The 20,274-nt window shown below is 44.1% G+C and overlaps 1 protein-coding gene across 1 annotated transcript in view; it reads left to right on the forward strand.

Moving 5' to 3' along the window:
- Window positions 1-20,274, forward strand: part of TBATA (thymus, brain and testes associated) — a 36,094-nt gene that overhangs the window by 10,085 nt on the left and 5,735 nt on the right. Inside the window, exons 2-7 of the mRNA XM_075934969.2 lie at window positions 6,791-7,031; window positions 9,321-9,491; window positions 13,177-13,274; window positions 14,560-14,724; window positions 18,743-18,824; window positions 19,987-20,152. Coding sequence (XP_075791084.2) covers window positions 6,791-7,031; window positions 9,321-9,491; window positions 13,177-13,274; window positions 14,560-14,724; window positions 18,743-18,824; window positions 19,987-20,152 — 923 coding nt within the window. The remainder of the gene's footprint in view (window positions 1-6,790; window positions 7,032-9,320; window positions 9,492-13,176; window positions 13,275-14,559; window positions 14,725-18,742; window positions 18,825-19,986; window positions 20,153-20,274) is intronic.

Raw genomic sequence — 20,274 nt, forward strand, 5'->3', positions numbered from 1 at the left:
AATCTCATTAGGAATTCAAGTAGCCTAGTCCTTTCTCAAGATTATCTGTCTTAGAGGAGGCATATGCAGTTTGGCTGTGGGCTTGTTTAGGTCCAGGAGTGCTTAAGCGTCAAACATACAGTGTTGGAATTTGCTTTTCCCACTTTGACACACCCAGTTGATCTTACCTGCCTCTGTCATGGAAAGCCTGGAAATGTAACTATGGAAAGCAACTGATAATGAGATTAGTCAGGTAAAGAGCAGCTGGGTGCCCTGTTTGGGGGGATGGAGGAGGAGAGGAAATGGAACACTGGCAGAAGGAAGGCAGGGGGCTTGGCTGCTGCCACCAAAAGTGTAACCTAGCAACCTGAACATAATCAGGCACAAAGTAAACAGACTTTTTAACACAAGTGAGGTAACTTTGCAAGTCTCCCTCCGAGCCCTGGGTACAGCTGGGGGACTCATTCCCCAATCTGTGGAAGCAGTGTACATGGTAAGTAGGCCCATTATATATATTTAATAACTGGCCAGTTTCTGGTTTTTACTGTTCTTCTTTGTTCAAATACTACAGTTGTAACTTCCCCTTTGAAACAGCAGCCCTCTGCAATTTCGGAAGCTGGGGAGGGAGCTTCTAGAAAGAAGACTTGGTTTATGCAACTATGTAGGGACAAGCTTTGGTCCCAGGCTACCTCTGTGTGAAAAGAAAGGTACACTGGACCTTAGAGAGTTTGAAGGAGGAAGGCTGCACAGGATTTACTTGCCCTGTCCAGCTACTCATGAGTCCTGAATGTACAGGCCATCCTGACACAGAGCTGTCCGAGTTACTGCTGGACAGCCTGTGCACTCTGGCATAAAGCAAAGAATATTATTTGTCACCTTTCATATACATTTTTGTATTAATAGACATTTAAGCTTCGAAGAATGCTTATGAGTTGATCAAGTCAGACAAGGGAAATATGCATTTGATTCATCAGAGAGCTTTAATTCTGATTTATGTCTTGTGTGAAGAGCAAGCATTCCAGGTTAACTACATTTTCTAAGTTGGCTATTTATTGATAATAAATAAAAAGAACTGTCTAAATAAAAAGAACTCAGGTCAGTGATGAGGAGACACTGGATTGACTTCACCTCTGATCCAAATAAGCTGTTGTCCAGGTGTGCAATGCAGAGGATACTCTACACAAGTTCAGAAATGTTATTCTGAAAAGCCATTTCACATAGTTCTCTGAAAGGAGAACCAGATTTAATTGAGGAGGAAGCCCAGCTGGGGCAGGGTCTAGTAGAGGGCTGTAAACAGAGAAAGTTGGCTATTGAAAATTTTGCAACATTAATTTTTTTATTTGACTTCACATTAAATAAATAAACATTTAAAGTCACACACTTTGCTAATTATCCCTTATTTTAGTATCCTTTCTTCCAGAGCATTTTAAAAAATATATAAAAAATATTAATAACTTGGATGATATGTGGCACACATCCAAACAAGCACGCATGACCTCAATATTGGTGCACAAGACAAAACTCATTCCGCTCATGGATGGAAAATATTAGAGGGAACATTGGTAGGTAGCCTTGTAATTTCCAAAGTCTGAAACTTAATGCTTCTGCTTTTATAGCTCTCACATTCGAGTGTCCACTCTTATGCATTACATTGGTTATTATTGTTTGTATTTTTTCTTATCTTGTACGTGATCATAAGAACGTACGAATGGCCATACTGGATCAGACCAAAGGTCCATCTATCCCAGAATCCTGTCTGCTGACAGTGGCCAATACCAGATGCCCCAGAGGAAGGAAACCCAACAGGTAACCCTCCCGTGATCTCTTTCCTGTCACCCATTTCCAGACAGACGCTAGGGACACCCTTCCTACCTATCCTGACTAATAGCCATTGATGAACCTAACCTCTTCTTTGAACCCTGTTAAAGTCCTAGCCTTCACCTCATCCTCTGGCAAGGAGTTCCAGTGGTTGATTATGCACCAAGTGAAGAAAAACTTCCTGCCTATTCATTTGGTGACCCCTAGTTCTTATATGGTGGGAATAAGTAAATAACTTTTCCTTATTCACTTTTCCTACACCAGTCATGATTTTACAGACCTCTGTCATGATCCCATGAGGTGCTCAATATTCTCAACTCCCATTGGCTTCAGCAGGAATACTCAGCATTTTGCAGGGTCAGGCTAGTATTGTTTCTTGGAGCTGACTATTTGCATGTTCAGCAGCATCCCTTCTGGCATTATTTAGCATTGCCATTGGACATGGAGGCCCCAACCAAGATCAGAGCCCCATTGTGCTACCTGCTGTGTACTTATATGTATAGTATGAACCAGTTCCTGCTCTAAATAGCATACAATGTATATACATAGATAATATAAACAAACCATGGGAGAATATAAATACCATCATCCTCATTTTACAATGGAGAAGTTGAATCACAGAGAGCTTAAGTGTCTTGCCTCAAGTCACACAAGAAATCTGTGTCACAGCTACAGTTTGAGTCTTATCTGCCAAATTGCAGTTTAGTGGCTTACCCACAAGATCATCCTTACTATGCTTTCTAGGCATGCTGCTATTAGGAAGGTTTCATCTGAATTAAAATACATTTTCATGAGGAAAGGAGTTTTCAAAGAGTTATAGAGTTGAGGGATGGAAAAGATGTATTAGGTCATCTAATTAAGGTTCAACACATGTCAATCCTCTACACCTTAGCCGGGAAACCAACTATATGTATACAGCTCACAATTTGATTTCATATGGTAGATGTATCACAGTAGTCTGAAACTGCCACAAGTCTGTTTCACAAAGGGAAGAACCAGTCCCAAGTTACTGGGGAAATGATTGTTTTCAGAGGATTTAATGAAATGAACATTAGTTAAACAACTCACAGTGACTTGTTAAGGTGTCACCTCAGTGATGGCTAGTGAAGACTGGCTGAACTTAAGGCACCATTTACATGTGATTGTATTGTTGGGGTGCTGCTGAATATTAGGAGTAGGTGTAGTGCAGATATAGTTCTTGTATATAGATCTATGTGTCTGAATTCCCAGCTGGACTATGTGGCCAGGTATGCTGGAATAATCACCAATTTTTCTGTATTCTCATAGAATTATTAAAATGCAATAGAGACAAAGAACTGAGAACCTGTTCTTCAGCAGCTGGAGTAAGTACCCAAGTGCCATTCCCTTTAGGTGGAAGAAACAGTTAAGTAGCAATGCCCTAAGTGAGCAAGTGGGGAAACAATAGCTTGTACCCCTGCAAACAGTAAATGAGAGACTGGGACTGCTAACTAGAAATGGTCATATGGGGTAATGATGGGTGTCTCAGTGGTGACAAAGAGTGAGGAAAGTCTGTTGGCCAGTGTTCCCTGGAAGCTAAGCACTTGGGCAGCCACCTAGGAGAGAGCCCACAGCATTAACAGCCATCAGCACGTATGTCTATTGCAGTGTTTCTTAAACGAGGCAGTTGGAGGTGTGCCACAGAGCACAACAGAATTCAAAATGGCCACCCATAAAGGTAATTTTTTTTTGCTCAATACCTTTCCCTCAATCCTTTTTTTTCCTCAATAACTTTTCCTCTAACCCTTTTTCCCTCTTTTTTTTTTTCAATAAAAAATCCTTGGTGTTCCCCATAAAAAAAATTATTGTTTGGTGTTCCTCGGTCTTAAAAAGTTTAAGAAACACTGGTCTATTGGTAGTGCACATCCGCACATGCCTGGGCGAACATAAAATTTATTCTGCATGTGGATGGAAAAAATTAGAGGGAACATTGCTGCTGGGCCCATCTTCATCAGGCAGACAAATGAAACATTCTGCTTGAAACTTAGTGTGTTAGCTAATGAAGCTGCACACACCAGATGTCCTGTGCAGGGACATAAGCCGAATTCAAGTGACAGTGTGCTGTTATAACACTGAGTGACATTCCATTAAAGAGCCAGATTTGGGTTTCCATTTTGAAACCATAGGTGACTGGCTACAGAGGCAGCATCCATTCTGAGGACTAAACCTGGGTGACTCATTTGTGACAAATTATTCAAAATGAATTTCATTTTGTCTTCTGTTCCCGCTTTGTTTGAAAAAGAGAAAAAAAATTTCAGAGCTGTATTTGCTGTACGAAATTATCCACTGAGTAATTTCTGTTGATGTTCCTTGATCTATGGCTTCTTTATGAGCAATTTGTTGTGACTGTGCAGTGCTTTCAGAGTGAGCTATTTTATTTGGATGCCTATGGCTAGAGTTTCTATAGTTAAGCTTTTACTCTGCTCCTGGCATAAAGGAGGATTACTGGGAATTCCCTTTTTGTAGATGAATACTAGGCTGGTATAGAAGCAGAGTAGCCAGTTGTATGCACCTCGTTATGCCCTGCTCCAAAGACAGGGCCCATGTCAGGGGGAAGAGGCATGTTGGTAATTCTCAGACAGCAGAACAGCCAACTAGGGGACTTATACATACAGCAGGGGATGAATTGTCCTCTGGATGCTCCTGGCCCAATAGGGAATACAAAGATGGCTCTAAACCATCTTTTCCCCAACACTCCAAGTTTTGCCCAGAAAACATACATTTCCATTCCCTGATTGGATAAGCATAATGCTTAGAATCAGCTTTCTGGAGCTAAAACTCATGGTAATGAATTCAAATTTGCTTTCTACAAGAGTTGCCTGAACACATGCCATTTCTACAGACATGCCTGTCAGTAAACTTGCATTCATGTAAAGCAATTATAGAAAGGCTCGGAATGGATATTCAGGCAAAATCTAGCATTCATTCAGCTCTACTCAGCGTCTAACAGCCCCTATTTGAAATACTGTATGGGCTTGCTAAACACTTCGGCCAGGTCTATATTAGACCAGGCAGGTCAGTTTAAGGTATGTCACTTCAGCTACACAAAATGAATAGCTGAAGTTGGCTTACCTTAAGCTGAGCCGTTGCAGTGTCCACACAGTAGGGCTGTGTCTAGACAACATGCCTCTGTCATCAGAGGCATGTAGATTAAACACATAGGCAAAGGTAAATGAAGCCACGATTTAAATGATCGTGGCTTCATTTACATTTACATGGCTGCTGCGCTGAGGCGGGACGAGGTTTACCGGGGCTGCCAACAAAGGGCTTTGATGTCGGCAGAGGAGCGTCCAGACTAGCGCGCTGAGCGGTCAAACAGCTGATCAGCTGTTTGTCGGCTCAGCGCGGCAGCCATGTAAATGTAAATGAAGCTGCGATCATTTAAATCGCGGCTTCATTTACCTTTGCCAAAACAACAAATCTACATGGCTCCATCGACGGAGCCATGTAGTTTAGACGTACCCTAGGAGGCCAACAGAAGCACATGCTCCCATCAACTTCCCTTACTTCTCACAGAATGAGGTGTACAGGTCACCTGTGGGCGCTGCCCTCAAAGTTCAATTTTGGGGTCTATATTAGACCTGCTAAATTGAACACTAGAAGATTGACCTCCAATCGTTCAATCTTCTCGATAGTGTAGACATGCCAGTCCAAAGAAAACTTCACTGCATATTATTCTCCTGCTGCATCAGAGAGCATTTTGAAAGCTTTGTTCCTGCCAAAGCATAGAGCGCTATGTCATTCAGGGTACGTCTACACTGCAGGCTAAAGTCACATTAAGATACGCAACTTCAGCTATGTTAATTGCTTTAGGTGCTATCTACACGGCAGGAAGTTGAAGGAAAAACACTCTTCCTTCAATTTCCCTTACTCCTTGTGAAGTGAGAGTTATAGAAGTTGGAATAAGAAGCACGTTATTTCGAAATGTAGATGTGCCCTCAGTGGGCTGCTACAGGTAAGTATGTGGGGAGACCTGAAATGGTCTGTTGTGTTGCACTTCAAAAAGATCAGAGCTGAGTTAAGATGTTTGTGAAGAAAAATCAGAACACATGTTCCTGGGTCTCCTCTGCTTCTGATCTAGGAAGCAGAATACTGAGCCAAACACTCCAATGAAATGGGTTGATGTGTTTTCTAGCTAAGGAATGCAGTGAAACATGAGCATGGTGCTACAATGGCTCCTGCTCCTTTTATTAGTGTTGATGCTGATAAAGCCAAGTGTCATCTGATGAAGCAAAGCCAGCTAACAAACCTCTGAGTAGATGATTTTTTTGTCAGTCTTGAGAATCTGATCGCAGTGCTGTGATAAAGTTGAACTCCTAACCTTGTCTGTCTCAGCCATGACTCTGAGTCACCTCCAAAGCTGCCAGCTGGGAAAGTTCTCAGTTCTTTTCATGGGGATTTCCTTGGACGGCTCCTTTTTCTGCATGTCAGCAGAAACAAGGGAGTCTGTGTGGGCTTGCTTCTCAGATTTCAGACTCATGTGAGCTCTTGCTGGCCTACAGGTCACAAGGTGTTCTCATAAATACAGAACAGATCTTTTCAACACACACAGAAAGCTTTCCTATCAGCTTCTCTTCACTCAACTATTTTGTTCAATCTGTTTTTCTCAGTAAATTAGTCTAGACCATTAAGTGCATTTCAGGTGGGTACAAAATTCAGATCCAAGATTTCCTTTTCTGTAAATAAAACATTCTAACCAAGTCTGTTCCAGTGTCAATAAGGAAAAGGATTCCATCAGTTTGCTGCAATCCCTTGAGAAGCGGGGGAAAAGAATAAGTGATAGTGGATCTCTCTGCCTGGTCAGAATGGATTTGAGGAGAAATCCATGAGAGGAAAGATAATCTGTACTGAAGTTCAGTGCCTACTTGGAAACTCTACTTTCATGAACCTGGCTCACACTTAAGATACAGACATTTTCATAATATGTGATTGCACGATGATAAGTGGTTTTCTTCTCTTTCTTTCCAAAACCAAGTGTACATCTGCTAAGGAGAAGATGGAGATGCTAAGGAGCCCAGTTGCTGGCCCATTCAAAGGAAAAGACATCACAGCATTTGCAGGAAAACTCACACATGCGGCCCTGAACATGCCACTGCAGTTTAGTATGGAGGCCATGAGACCCCAGTCGAAGAACAACTCTCGCTTTGGCAACCTCAGTCACCATTCTTTCTTCTCACGGCACAACCCCCATCCGCACCGAGTGACCCACTTGCAAGGTATGGCCGTAGGATGGGGCAAGAAACATGGGTTGAAGGCAGGTATTGATGTGACTTTTCTCTTCTGAGGAGCAGGGTTAGATGGGATAGGAGGAAATTCATAAAATGTTTCAGTACAGGTCTGACTGCAGAGCACAGTGAGATATGAGGGAAGTAGCAGAACTCTGACAACATATTTATAGAGTAAGTGTTACCCTGGTATTTCTTCTAAGCAGCAGTGATGATCTGAGGGTATGTCTACACTACAGTGTTATTTTGAAATAACGCGTCTACACACAAAATGCATTTTGAAATAGCGTTTTGCTATTTCGAAATAGCACGTCCACAGTGAGTGGACTCTGAATCACATTTAAGGCTGGCTGGAACCAGTTCCGGCAGGGCACCAGGTCAGGACTTACTGTGTGGGGCTGCTGCCTGAGGCTATATGAGGTTTGTGCTTAAAGGGACCCCGCCCGGACAGCCAGTTCTCAGGTTTCCCTGCTTGCTTGTCTACCTCAATGAGGGACAGCAAAGCATTTTGTCTCTGCATGCGCTGGGTGCCCTCACCACAGCACTCTGCAACATGGAGCCAGAGCTGCCCCTGGGCACTCTGATGCTTCTCTTGGATGCATTGCTGCGAGCCTGGCTGCACTTTCTGCAGGCTGCCATCTGGGAGGTCCATTGGGGGGCTGTCAGTATCCAGGAGGCCCTGCGGGAGAGCTTCCACCCTGAGGAACACTAAGAGCCTCCCTGGTCTGCCCCACTGGGGGCTTGTGCCTCATTCCTCCCTCACTTACCCTTCCCTAAGCCTCCTTCCTGATGTCAAATAAAATACACGTATTTTCATGAACACAAACTCTCTTTATTTAACAAAACTGGGGGAGGGGAATGAAACTCTGGTGAGACGGGAAAGGGGAGAAGAGATAGTGGGATAGGGGAGGGGGAAACCTGGGAGGAGGGAACTGGAAGGGGGAAGCAAGGAGAAGGCGGCGGAGGGGAAGCTCAGGGCTCAGGGGTGGGGGTCTCGCCAGACCAACTTGATTGTCATGCAAACCTGCTCCTGGATTCTCATGTGGCCTTTGGTGGCCAGGCTGGCAGCTATCCTGCCATAGATGGCCACGTTCCTCCGTCCAGTGTGGAGATCATGGACATTGGGGGCATCCCCCCCAAACCTGAATAAGGTCCATGATCTCCGCCCTGGACCAGGAAGGTGCCCGCCTTCTTTGGGCCCTGGCAGGCTCCTGGGAGCTGGCAGACTGCTCCTGGGGAGTGGTGGAAGGCTGGCTGCCAGTGGCTTGCTGGCGCATGTTTTGGGGCCACTGGGTCAGGGGCAGTGACTTCTTGCTCTGGGCTAGCAGGCTTGGCACTGTGGCCAGAGTCAACCCCTTTAAGGGCTCCGAGGAAGGGGGGAGGGAGAGAAGTGTTCTTGATTGAGGCTGGAGTGGCCACCAGGGCACCCTGGGAAGACTGGAGGCTCCCTATTTCGAAATAAGCGTCTACACAGCACTTATTTCAAATAGCTATTTTGAATTTGGTGTTATTCCTCATAGAATGTGGTTAACCAAATTCGAAATAAGCGCTCCGCTATTTCGAATTTATTTCAAAATAGCGGTTTGGCTGTGTAGACACTAGGAAAGTTATTTCAAAATAAGGGCTGTTATTTCGAAATAACTTTGCTGTGTAGACATACCCTGAGACTCTTAGGTTAATCCCATGCAAGTCTTTGCTCCATCCCAGGCCTATGTCAGACATCCAGATGAGGCAGTAACCAAGTAACATAATCCCAGCTGTGTGTTTCCAATGTACACCCTTGAGGAATTTATCCCAGGCCTGGCTTCCTGTTTAAAGATGATAGAGGCTGTAGTGTAATTCATCCAAGCTGTATTTCCTCACTAACATTGGGGCTGACAGCCACCATGGGCCCCATGGCTAGATGGCGGGCACGGGGGGGGGGGGAGTGTAGGGGGGGCAGCTATGCATCTCAAGAAGAGGTAGGGCTGAGAGCAGTCAGCACTTAGCTGTGCCCAGACCATGGTGCATTCTCCCCAAAGCCCTCAGAGGCACTTGGAGTGGCAGAGCAGAGATCTATAAACATATGTTTCAGCAATCTATTCAGTATTATTTGGGCAGAAGACAAAAATTGATATAAGTATGCCACAGCAGAACTCACGCACCTACAGATGTATTATTCTGACAGAAAGTAACAGTAAAAACACCTTGTGTTTTGCAAGGTGAAAGACACTATTTTCTTGTGTGCTTCTTCCACTGCGTTACTGACGGATATTTCCTTCTCTTCATTTTCTTTTGTAGGCTTAAATGGCGCCCCCATCTGTATGGTTAATGATGGGTGGTCTGTGCTGACCCCTCTATCGCCTCATCCAATGATAAAAGGCCAGCTCTCTACTACTGTACTGGGGGTGCCTGGGGCCCAACTGCCAATTGGAGATCCACATAGTAATCTGATCCCCCGGCTAACTGTAGGTCAGTGTGCTGCTCACATACTCTGGTGTGGTAGACTGCCTGATCAGGATGTCCCATTCAATTGCCTTTTGTCCAATTAAGTGGGATTCTTTAATAAACAGAATTAATCATTGTACCTGAAATGGTCCTCAAATAATTTTGTTTCACTTGTTTTGGCTCCCTACAGGTCTAGAGGTAGCTCTGGTTTTATACTGACAAAAATCTCAGTTGATTATTTTTCCTGCGCCTTTGAGCTGAAGTGGTGTGAAGTAGAGAAATATAATGGTGGGTTTCAGAGACAACATGTATTGCCACCCTGAAAAGTTAATGTTACATAACACAGGTGGAAAAGCAGCTTTGCCCTACCAAAGGTCTGCTTGTGGCATACAAAAGCACCATCAGTTTTTCATTGTCACAAGGGACAGATAGCCCTCTTTGATAGCCACTTAATTGCTTGTACACATCACAAGCAAGTGGAATTACCATGGCAATTAAACTGTGGGCCTTGCCACTAAATATCATCATCAGGTTTAATTTGGCTCCTTGCAAACAACCTAATTATCAATATGTCAAATAAATGGAGTGAGAGTAATTATTTCCTAATGCTATGGCCTCTTAGGTTAGAGCAGATGTTCTCAACCCAGGAAATTCATACTATGGTGAATACTCAGAGATCTTCCTCATCTAGTTATTTGCCTAGTTTTACAACAGGTGATGTAAAAAGCACTGGCAAAGTTAGTACAAATTTCATACAGACTTGTTTATACAGCTCTATATTCTATAAGCTGAAATGTAAGTACGATTCCAATTGCTTTATTTTATATTTATATAGTAAAGTGAGAAAGTAGTTAATTTTTCAGTAACAGTGTGCTGTGACACTGAATTTCTATGTCTGATTTTTGTAAGCAAGTAGTTATTACGTGAAGTGAAATTTAGGGGTGCGCAAGACAAATCAAACTCCTGAAATAGGAGCAGTCATCTGGAAAGGTTGAGAGCCACCAGGATAGAGATGCCTGCTTGTCCTTTCCCATCTTTTAGAGGTACGGCTGTGAGCACAGTGCCCCTTTGTTCTGGACTCCTCCCCAGTCCCCAGGAACTTTATAACTGGTAATATGAAGCCATGTGTTCTCCCGTCACCTGGAAGACATCAGACCTCAGACACGCACAATGCTCTGGTGTTGCACCAACCACTTGGTGCAACAGAATCCAAGGAGGGGACAGTATGTCTGATTCTGAACTGCCCATCTTGAGCAATTGTCACGGGCTGTGTGTGAAGCTGCTGATTGGGGAGGCAAGCCCCCCAGCCTGTGGCCCCGCTCATATTCCACCCTTGCTGTATCCAGGCCCAGCCCTCATTCTGCCCAGACCTCACCCCCACACACACCCCACTGTATCCCTCTTCTCTTCCCTCCTCCTCCCCCTCCCTATTCACTCCTTCCAGCCAAATCCCTGAACACAAATACAGCAAATGACATTTGGAAATCAGAAACACTTGTAAAGAAAATTGAGTATGTTTTTCACTGCATGCCAGATTTTGAAGACTAGACATGCAGAAGGTCCCTAATTAAAAGCACTCAATTTGGGAATAAAAATGTCAGTCACAGGCTTTTTATATATACCTTGCCAAGTTTGTCAGTGATTTATTCACAAAAACTTTGTAGAAAGAGCTAGTCAGTTGTCTTGCTGAATACATTAAATATTATGGAATACATGGTGCAGCTCTTCTCTGTTTTACAGTTTCTTAATCAGTATTTCTAAGCTGATTTTATGTCTTGAATGTACTCTTAAGCCTTCATAAAATAATCATTCCAGATTACTAAATATTTAACACGCTGAAAAAAATGACATTATTTTAAATAAGTTAACAATTTAGTGTTTAAACAATGTAGTATTCATAACAAAGTTCATTGCTTTCAAAAAAAGGGACACTAATTTATTTTGTGGGATTTCTGTAACAATAAACATGTTTATGACATTTCACCATCTGTTAAAAAAATGTTTCCAAAGATTTTAGGTATAACAAAGGATTTTATATTATAATAATAATATGATATGACAATAATATTATTATTTTATAATAATAAAAGATTTTCATGATAGTGCTTTTCAGGTATCTAAAAAGGGTGTCACAGGGAGAAGGGGGGGAAATTGTTCTCCTTGGCCTCTGATGATAGGACAAGAAGCAATGGGCTTAAACTACAGCAAGGGTGGTGTAGGTTGGACATTAGGAAAAACTTCCTAACTGTCACGGCAGTTAAACACTGGAATAAATTGCCTAGGGAGGTTGTGGAATCTCCATCACTGGAGATTTTTAAGAGCAGATTAGACAGACATCTATCAGGGAGGATATAGGCCATGCTTGGTCCTGCCATGAGGGCAGGGGACTGGACTTGATGACCTCTCAAGGTCCCTTCCAGTTCTAGTGTTCTATAATTCTATGACATCTTAGTAAGTTTCTGATTTTGGATAAGGGTTCTCTTAAAACTAGTTCATCAAATAGAAGTAAAGAAAACTGGACAAATGAGTTTTCCTATCAGGAAGAAAAGGGATGTTGTCCCTTTAAGGACTCTCTTCAAAATGGGGTGAAGGAAAAAATTACAACAAAGATGGATAGAAATGACAGGAAGACTTTGGAAGCAAGTTTTTACTATAGTAATTAAAATGTGTATTTTAGATAATGGTATTCTTTTGAAAAATTTATTTTCAAAACTATGTCTGAAGATCCAAGCGTTTAAGTCTAATGCTGAATACTCAGATAGTGAATCTAAATATCTATGCAAGGATTATTTTTAGAGATGTGATTTTATAATTTTCAGCAACAAGCTAATGAAATATTTAAAGCAAATTTTAAGCTAAGGTCCAGTAAATATAGCACAGTAATGCATAGCTATGTTTGTCAATAAATTCAAAAACTTGAAGTATATACTTCCCTGTCAATGGCTTCATTACCACTTAATCACTCTTTCACAGGTTCAATGTTATGCTAATAAATGTGAAAAGCCTTCTAGCTTGCCAGACCTAAATTCCACTTCGGAGGAAGACTCACCAGGTTGTGAGAGCCTGCTAGGATGCTCAGAGTACAGATAGGAAGAGGGGAGAGGTTGAGCACTAAGAACCAGGGAAGGCATTGCTTCCCTTTGCCTCCTTAGTGCTCTCATGTTTAGACTTCTGTATTCCTGCAACTCTCACCCTCCCTGAAAAGCCCATATAGGAGGTTTTAACAATGGAAAAGATTAGAGATTTGAGAGATTCCCCCTCTCTTCCTTTCCCTCCTCATCGTCTCATCTAGCTCTGTAACACTCTTGTATGAACCTCTGTCTCCTTCTCATATTACACCACCATTTTTGCAAGTACATGTTTGTGTTACCTCTAGGGCTACTCATAGTGTGAAATATGGGAACCTTCCTTTCCACTCTCTCATACAAAGACTGTCACTGTTCAAGATATAGTATATCCCATAATACCTTGCAGTGTATCCAAGGGTTGTTACCATTTATTTGCATCTCACTTCCATCCAAGCTCTACAGGACAACTGTTGGCCTCAGGATGAGATGTGCAAATTCCCTTACACAGTGAAAATAGGAAATCACAGATACATAGCGGGAGGAATTCAAGGTGCAGTCTGTGTTCAGACACATGCAAGATTTGTAAGTGCAGTAGAAACTAAGTGGTGCTTCTTTACTGAGCTTTCTCACACCTTTCACAGGCCTGTTGTCAGATGCATGGAGAGAAGAACTGAGGGAACTCACTGCCAGAGTTAGTGCTTTGGCTTCCTCCTCCACTGAAATGGAGCAAAAGGAGCAGGTGAGTCTTTCATACTGTGAGCATGACTCTTAGGGCTGCTTTGCTATTGAGTATCATCTAACTAACACCTGAAGTTAAAGAAATGGAGGGGAGGGAGCAAAAAAACCTGCAGAGAGGCTGCTGTATCACAATTGTGGGTCATGCATCCACATCTGTTGATGACAGCATCAGGACTTGAAGGGTCGCGTGGAAATCTGTTTTGTAAAGATAGAGTACAAATGAAATTGGTTTCAAACTCTTGTAGAAATACATCACAAAACAATTGCACAATAGGACAATGGTTAATCTTCAGTGGTGGGAGGATCAGGGTTAAGGAGCAAAACTGTGTGAAAGGCCTTATCTCCACTTACTAGGAGATAGACGTTGCAGCGATCAGTCTCCCAAAGGTTGATTTAGCGGGTCTAGTAATTACCCACTAAATTGACCACTGACTGTGCTCCCGTGGACTCCGGTATTCCCCTGTGTCATGAGGAGAAAGGGAAGTCAATGTGGGAGTTTCTCCCATGGATTGTCCACAGTGAGGATGCTGCAGAAATTTGAACTAAGGTACGTTGACTCCAGGTATGCTATTCACATTGCTCCCTAGTGTAGACCTGGCCAAATGTGAAAGATCATACATAGCCGGACAGAGCAGAGGTGCTTTAGATCAAGATTGAAGGATATTGGCAGTGCTGTGGGGAGCCAGAGCTGGGACACCAATGTGTATTACAGATCAGGCCTGAGATGAATATGTAGCCCTCAGTACAGGAAGTTTACACAATCCCTGCATGCACTGTATCAGCTCAAGTGAGTGCTATCAACCAATCAATCACTTTCAAGATCACCAAATTCAGCAGCCTGTATTAATATTCTTTAATACTTGGGTCTGGGAGTCTCAGCATTATACAGGATTATAGCTGCATAAAGATAGCTTTGGGTTTAGGTGCAGATTTAGATTTTGTATGTTCAGATCTGTGTTTCTTATGACTCACAACAGTAGGTGGCCCACAAGTTTCAATCTTCAGTAACAAATGGTTGGCAAAACCAGTGCACATATCACGTTTAGAGAGAAACTCACCTCTCAAGGTGACCTTTTGGTATTCTAAAGTAGCTTCACTTTAACAGCAGCAGATGTTATTTTTTGTAACATCCAAGCACCTCTTTGTTCATGTGATGTGAACATTTCCTCTTTTGTCACAGCCTTTTTACACTCAGCCTTGTTCTAATCATTTTATCGCCTGTGCTACCCCTGTACCACTCTCAGGGGGTCTCCTCAGAAAGCGTGTATGCATTTGCATTTTAACAGGTGGAAGAGCCCCGGAGAACAACACAATACTCAGCAGAAACTGGGCGTCTCATCCCACCTTCCTCTCGGACAACAACCCGCCACTCATCCCACCAGTTGTGCCGGAATAATGCAAAGAACAAAGGCAAAGATGCTGCCCTGTCTTTGCCAGACCAAGAGCTGGTAGTGAGTAGAACATAATGAGAAAAAGTAGCTACATCCAGCACTTTCTGTTGTTCACTTCTCTTGTGTGACTGTTTTTCCTTTGGGATTGTAGGTACACTCCATCCCATGTGCTGGGTAACCACTGGTAAGAAGGGTGTGAAAAACTGTATAGAAGCTACAGAGGAGTAGCCAAGTTAATCTGTAACAGGAAAAACTTAAAAAACAACAAATAGACAACCCACTTCTTCTGGGTTGTGCCCACGAAAGCTCATGATGCCATCTACATGTTTTGTTAGTCTTAAAGGTGCTACCAGACTATTTGTTGTTTTTTAAGTTTTTCCTGTATAGAAGCTAGTTAGGCCCTGTGTTCTTGACTCTTGACTATAAAACATGATACAGGTTTTATCTTAACCAGGACTTAACCGGGACTCTCTGGTCCAGCAACATACCTGGTCTGGCAGGACCATGGATGTTCCAGGACTAGAGAATCCTTGTGGAGGGCTGGTGGGTGAGAGCCCACCGGGAGCCCATTACTAGGGGTGCTGCCTGGTGCCAACACTGTGGGAATGGGGTATGAGAGGCAGCAGAGCTGGAGCCAAGCAGTGAAACTGCCCTGCGAGACCGGGAGGCAGCGGGGCCAACCAGCAGCACAACCAGGAACCCAGCAGCCTTGCTACTGCCAAGTGGCTCAGCTGCCTGGCGGGACTGGGAGGCAGCGCAGCTGCCCTGCGGGGCCAGGAGCCTCACCTCGGGGCTGCCTGGAGTCAGGGCCAGCAACCCAGGAGTGGGGCTGCCCAACGGCACGGCAAAAAGCCTGGCAGCCCCACTGCTCGGAGGAGTTGCCTGGTGAGGCTGGAAGGCAGTGGGGCTTGCCCAGCCAGTGGGGCTGCCCAAGAGAGGCTTGTCACTCAGCAGTGCAACTACCCCCCAGTAGAGAGTTTGCCCCACGGGAATGGAGCCTGGTAGTGGGGCTATTCGTGCCAGTGGTGGGGTCAGGAGCCCTGCGTGCGGAGGGGCTGGTGGCAGGTGAAGCCGTCTGGGAAGCTGGCAGCAAGGTCATGGATGGGGGAGGTGGCAGTGACAGGGGTGGGCCCAGAAATAACCTTCCCTGCTCCAGCAAAATCCCTCATCTGGGACCAGCCAGGTCCCGAGGGTGCTGGACCAAGGAGGTCCAACCTGTATTACAGCCTAATGGCCAGACTCAATAAGTGTGACCCTTCTGCTTAAGGAATGGCCTAATGGCCAGTCAATAAAGTAGCCCGCTCTGTGGGATTGCATCTCCGAATGGCCCATTTGGGAAGTGGGGCATCACTTCAGGGTGTGTGGCACCCTTGGTAGGGGACTTGGGTCCTTCCTGCTCCTCCAAAGCCAGCCCAGAGCTCTGGCAGTGATGCGGGTTCTTACCACCAAATCAGCAGGGATCCTCCCAGAACACACTGACTGGTTCCCTGGTTCATTCACCAGACAATACTAGTCCCCTGAGCTGCTTTCTAGACTTTCTCCCTCAGCAAGCTCCACAACCCTCACTTATCCTCCAGGTCTCTGGGGTCCTCAAGTGATGTAGATACTGCTGGTGCAAACCCTTCTCCAGGCTCACCAGGCAGCACAGAGCCCATCTGGAGCGCTGTGTGCTGTGGTGCCATAACCAGGGCCTATAGCAGCTCCCTGGAGAGAATCTGCATCCTCCCCCTTCACAGTTTGCCTAGACTGAGTTGGGCTGCTTCCTTTCAAACCCTGCCTCTTCAGTGGCATAGTGAGGGAGGGCAGGGGGGCACTTGCCCTCAGGCGCCACTCTAGGGGGGGGCACCAATTTAGTCCCTCTCTGCTCCCCCTGTCATCCCTCAGCTCACCTGCACCTCCTCCTGCTGCTGCCGGCTGGAGCTTGCTCCCCACCTCTCTTCCCCCAGCCCAACCCTCCTCCATCACCGCCGGTGGGTTAGTGCATGCGGGGGCCCAGCCCCAGACTGGAGGGGGCAGGGGATGACGCGGTACAAGCTCCCCCCTCTCCTCCCAGGGTCGGGCTCAGCTGTGCGCCAGGTTTGGAGACCCACCAGCGGTGGGGGGGGGGGTGGCACAAATTTTGCCTTTGCTCCCGGGCACATAATGCCCTGACTACGCCTCTGTGTCCCTAGGCTGAGCAAATGCAGCAGGGGCAGAGGAATGGGGCTTCCTCAGCCTGCAAAGCACAGTTAACACTCTTAGGAATGATGTGCTTAGGTACACACAGTCACAAGGAGTAGCCTATAAATGTGCATGGTGCTTTAGTAAGAAAAGGAGAGAAGTAAGGACACAAAAACTCTGCATACAGGAGTTTCTAGTCTAAATAAGACAGATAAAATGAATGATAATTAATAGATTAATAAATTTCAACTCTAATCTGACCTGTTTATCAAAGGCCATTGAATCCACATACCCTTTCATTGAGCCCAATAGTGTATGTTTGACTAAGCACATTAACTGAGGTATAGAAAGGCACTCTGGGAGGGCGGTAGAAGAATCTACATAGAAAAGAAAAAAACACCTATCTTTCAGAAAGGTTTCAGTTTTGACTTGGGGCATCAAGAGATGGAGTATCCACCACTGCCCTTACATAGTGTGGTACAATAAGCATCACGGTTAAAATATGTGCCGTATTTCTAACTTGAATTGGTCTGGCTTCAACTTTTAGCTGTTGGTTCTTGTTATGCCTTTTGCTATAACATTAAAATGCCACTTAATATCTGACATTTTCTTCTATTGTACATTGTAATCATGTAATTGCAATAGTCCTTTACATAAACTGAACAGAGTTCAGTTCTTTAAGACATTTAAGACATTCAGTTCAGCTCTTTAAGACATTTTCTCAAACTTTAAAATCATTTTGCAGCTCTTTTTTGCACCCTTTTGAACCTTTTTAAAAATGTGGACCCCAGAAAGGGATGCAGTATTCCAATATCAGTCTCATATACAGAGGTAAATCATTTCCCTCATCCTATTCACTAGTCCCCTGTTTATACACCCAAGGACAGCATTAGCCATTCTTTTGTTCCTAGCTGTATGACTTTGTCTTTGATTGTGGGCAAACATATTTTAGTTGAAGGGGTTCATCTTATCTAGTGATCCAGATTGTTCTGTACGATTGCCTTGTCCTCCTCATTATTTACCACTCCACCAATCTTGTGTCATCTGCAGATTATCAGCAATATTGTGATATTTACTTTGAGGTCATACATAAAAATTTTAACTGATAACAGGCTGAAGTGGACAGGGAAGGGAATCCTGCCCTGGTAGGAGTCATTTCTTCCCTTCGAGAAGGACACACGTTTATATACTAGATGTCAGTTTGCTTCTCTCATCATGAATTTGTTATTTTGTTTTTAAATGATGATGTGACAGTAGACAGCACCAGGTTAATTGCAGCAAGGCAACTGAAAGGGGTACTGGGGAGAGAGAGTCATGAAAATCTGCAGCAGTGACAATTTTTTTTTTTTTTTGAAATTCATGTCCTTTGTAGGCTGGGAGGAGAATGAGAAGTTCCAGTTGGGCATCTAGCAAGTGTGACCAGGCCTGCCTCTGATTTGTTAGCTCTAGGCACAACAGATAGAAACAAGAGATGATAAAAAACAACATAGAACCTGGAGACATGAGTTCACTCCTAACTGATAACATACTCTTATGTCGTGCGTTCGAGTGCCTACATACAGGGAGAGTATGAAAGAGGCGAGCTTGCAATGCAACAGAAGACTCAGTGTCCTGGTCAGTGATCAGGGCCTTATCCTTCTCTTTGTTGGGAGGACAGATCATCTCCCATGCATGCAGTTGACTTTGATAGATCAGCGTCTACTTTTATTATATTTGTAATGTGTGGATTAGACCTTGGGCAGGGAACAGTAACTCATAAAACTGAAAAACAAAGTCCACACCCATACAGTGCATAGATAAGCAAGGTGCCTGTGTGTGCATACCCTTCTGACCTCCTGGCTTTCTGTGTTCCAGATACAATAAGTGTCACTCTGACCTGATCATGCTGTCACTTTCTACTTTGCTCTTCTGCCAACAGATTTTGGAGCTGCTGTGTCAGATCCTGCAGACAGACTCCTTATCGGCTATTCAGCAATGGCTGCTCACAGCTGGTCAGAGGGGTGAGGAGAACCTGGAACCTCAACAGGGTGCCTGGGCAAGAGGAATAGATACCCACTTCTATTCTCAGAGTTTGGCACCCTAATTATCTCTACTTCAGCATCCACTAGTTTAGTCCCAATACACACTTCATAGCAATTCAGGTCAACCCACGTTTCTGAAGTGCAGTTTTCTTTGAGGAAAGGTTTGCTTCTGGAGAAAAGGTTCCTTTGTATGGAATCTGTTAGGGTTTTTAATATCCTAGTTTGCAGTAACTGGGGGAACTAAGGATATGAATTTTGTTTTGTATTCAAAGACTCAATTGCTGCAGTGATGGGACTGGTATCGAATCTGGACAGAAGAATGGCGTGCATGGCTTTCCAAAAATTGTCTCTCACTGGTCTCGGTTTTTTCTTGCCTTTTGGGTTCCACTGACAGTTACTGAATATGGCCAATGTTAGATTAAAGGATTATTTCTATGTAAAAGTTGGAGACCAAAATTATTTCCATAGGTACTGAGCTCTCATAGACTCAATGGCTTCAGATGCTCATACCTATGAAAATCAGATTACTGATCTATCTGCTTAAATATGACTTTAGATGCTTAACTCTAGGCTTTTATGTTTGAATATTTAGCTTCTGCATTACAGGCTGCAGCTGAAGGTAATGTTGCTGCTGCTGCTGAATTCAAGCTGCACTACTGAGTTCCAATATAAAAGTGCAACTGTAGGAACGTAATATTGTAATTGTAGTTATTATATTCATTTTAAGGATATTTATTCTGGGTGTCCACCAGATGAGTAGGGAAAATCCCTGTTTCCCCAAAAAGGGATACAGTGGGATCTGGAGCAGCTTTTCTGTCTTAGGTAACATAGTAGTTCATGGTTCCATGGATCTGTCTTGCAAGAAGAGACCATTACACAGGCTATCACTGCAGTCCTACTGTAGTTCTGATTGCCCATCTCTCTACTTTGCTTGAACACATGCAGTATATAGGGCAGAGCATGTGGGCAAAGAAAGTGACAGAATACAGGAAATGGGGGAATACATTTATGACATTCAAATGTTTCCAGATTGGAACTTTTTGAGAGGAGCAAAGTGTGTGTGGGGGGGGGGGGGGGGGGGCAGGGATTGCAGGTGAGATATGGTTTCTTCTGCTTTCTACTTGTCTTTCTCTCATTCCAGAAAAGGATCTTGTTATGAAGATGTTACAGACTGCAACTGCCAACCTAAAACCGGAGCCCCAATCCTCAGGCATCAGCATGGAGCAGAGGCTTCAGTCCCAGATGTCCCAGACTGCAGTGAGCCTGTACTGCAGAGGGCAACTCTTGGAAAGGAATCATCCAATCAGGTTCTCTAATAAAAACTATTTAACTGGATGTTCAGTGGGACAGAGAATTGAAACATTTCACTTAGAGCACTGGGGACACACTGGATACCTTATTTTGCATGAACAGCAGCTAGAGGAGAGAA

This window comes from Pelodiscus sinensis, chromosome 8 (assembly GCF_052426305.1).
Source record: "Pelodiscus sinensis isolate ZL-2025 chromosome 8, ASM5242630v1, whole genome shotgun sequence".
In the NCBI taxonomy this organism is placed as follows: Eukaryota; Metazoa; Chordata; order Testudines; family Trionychidae; genus Pelodiscus; species Pelodiscus sinensis.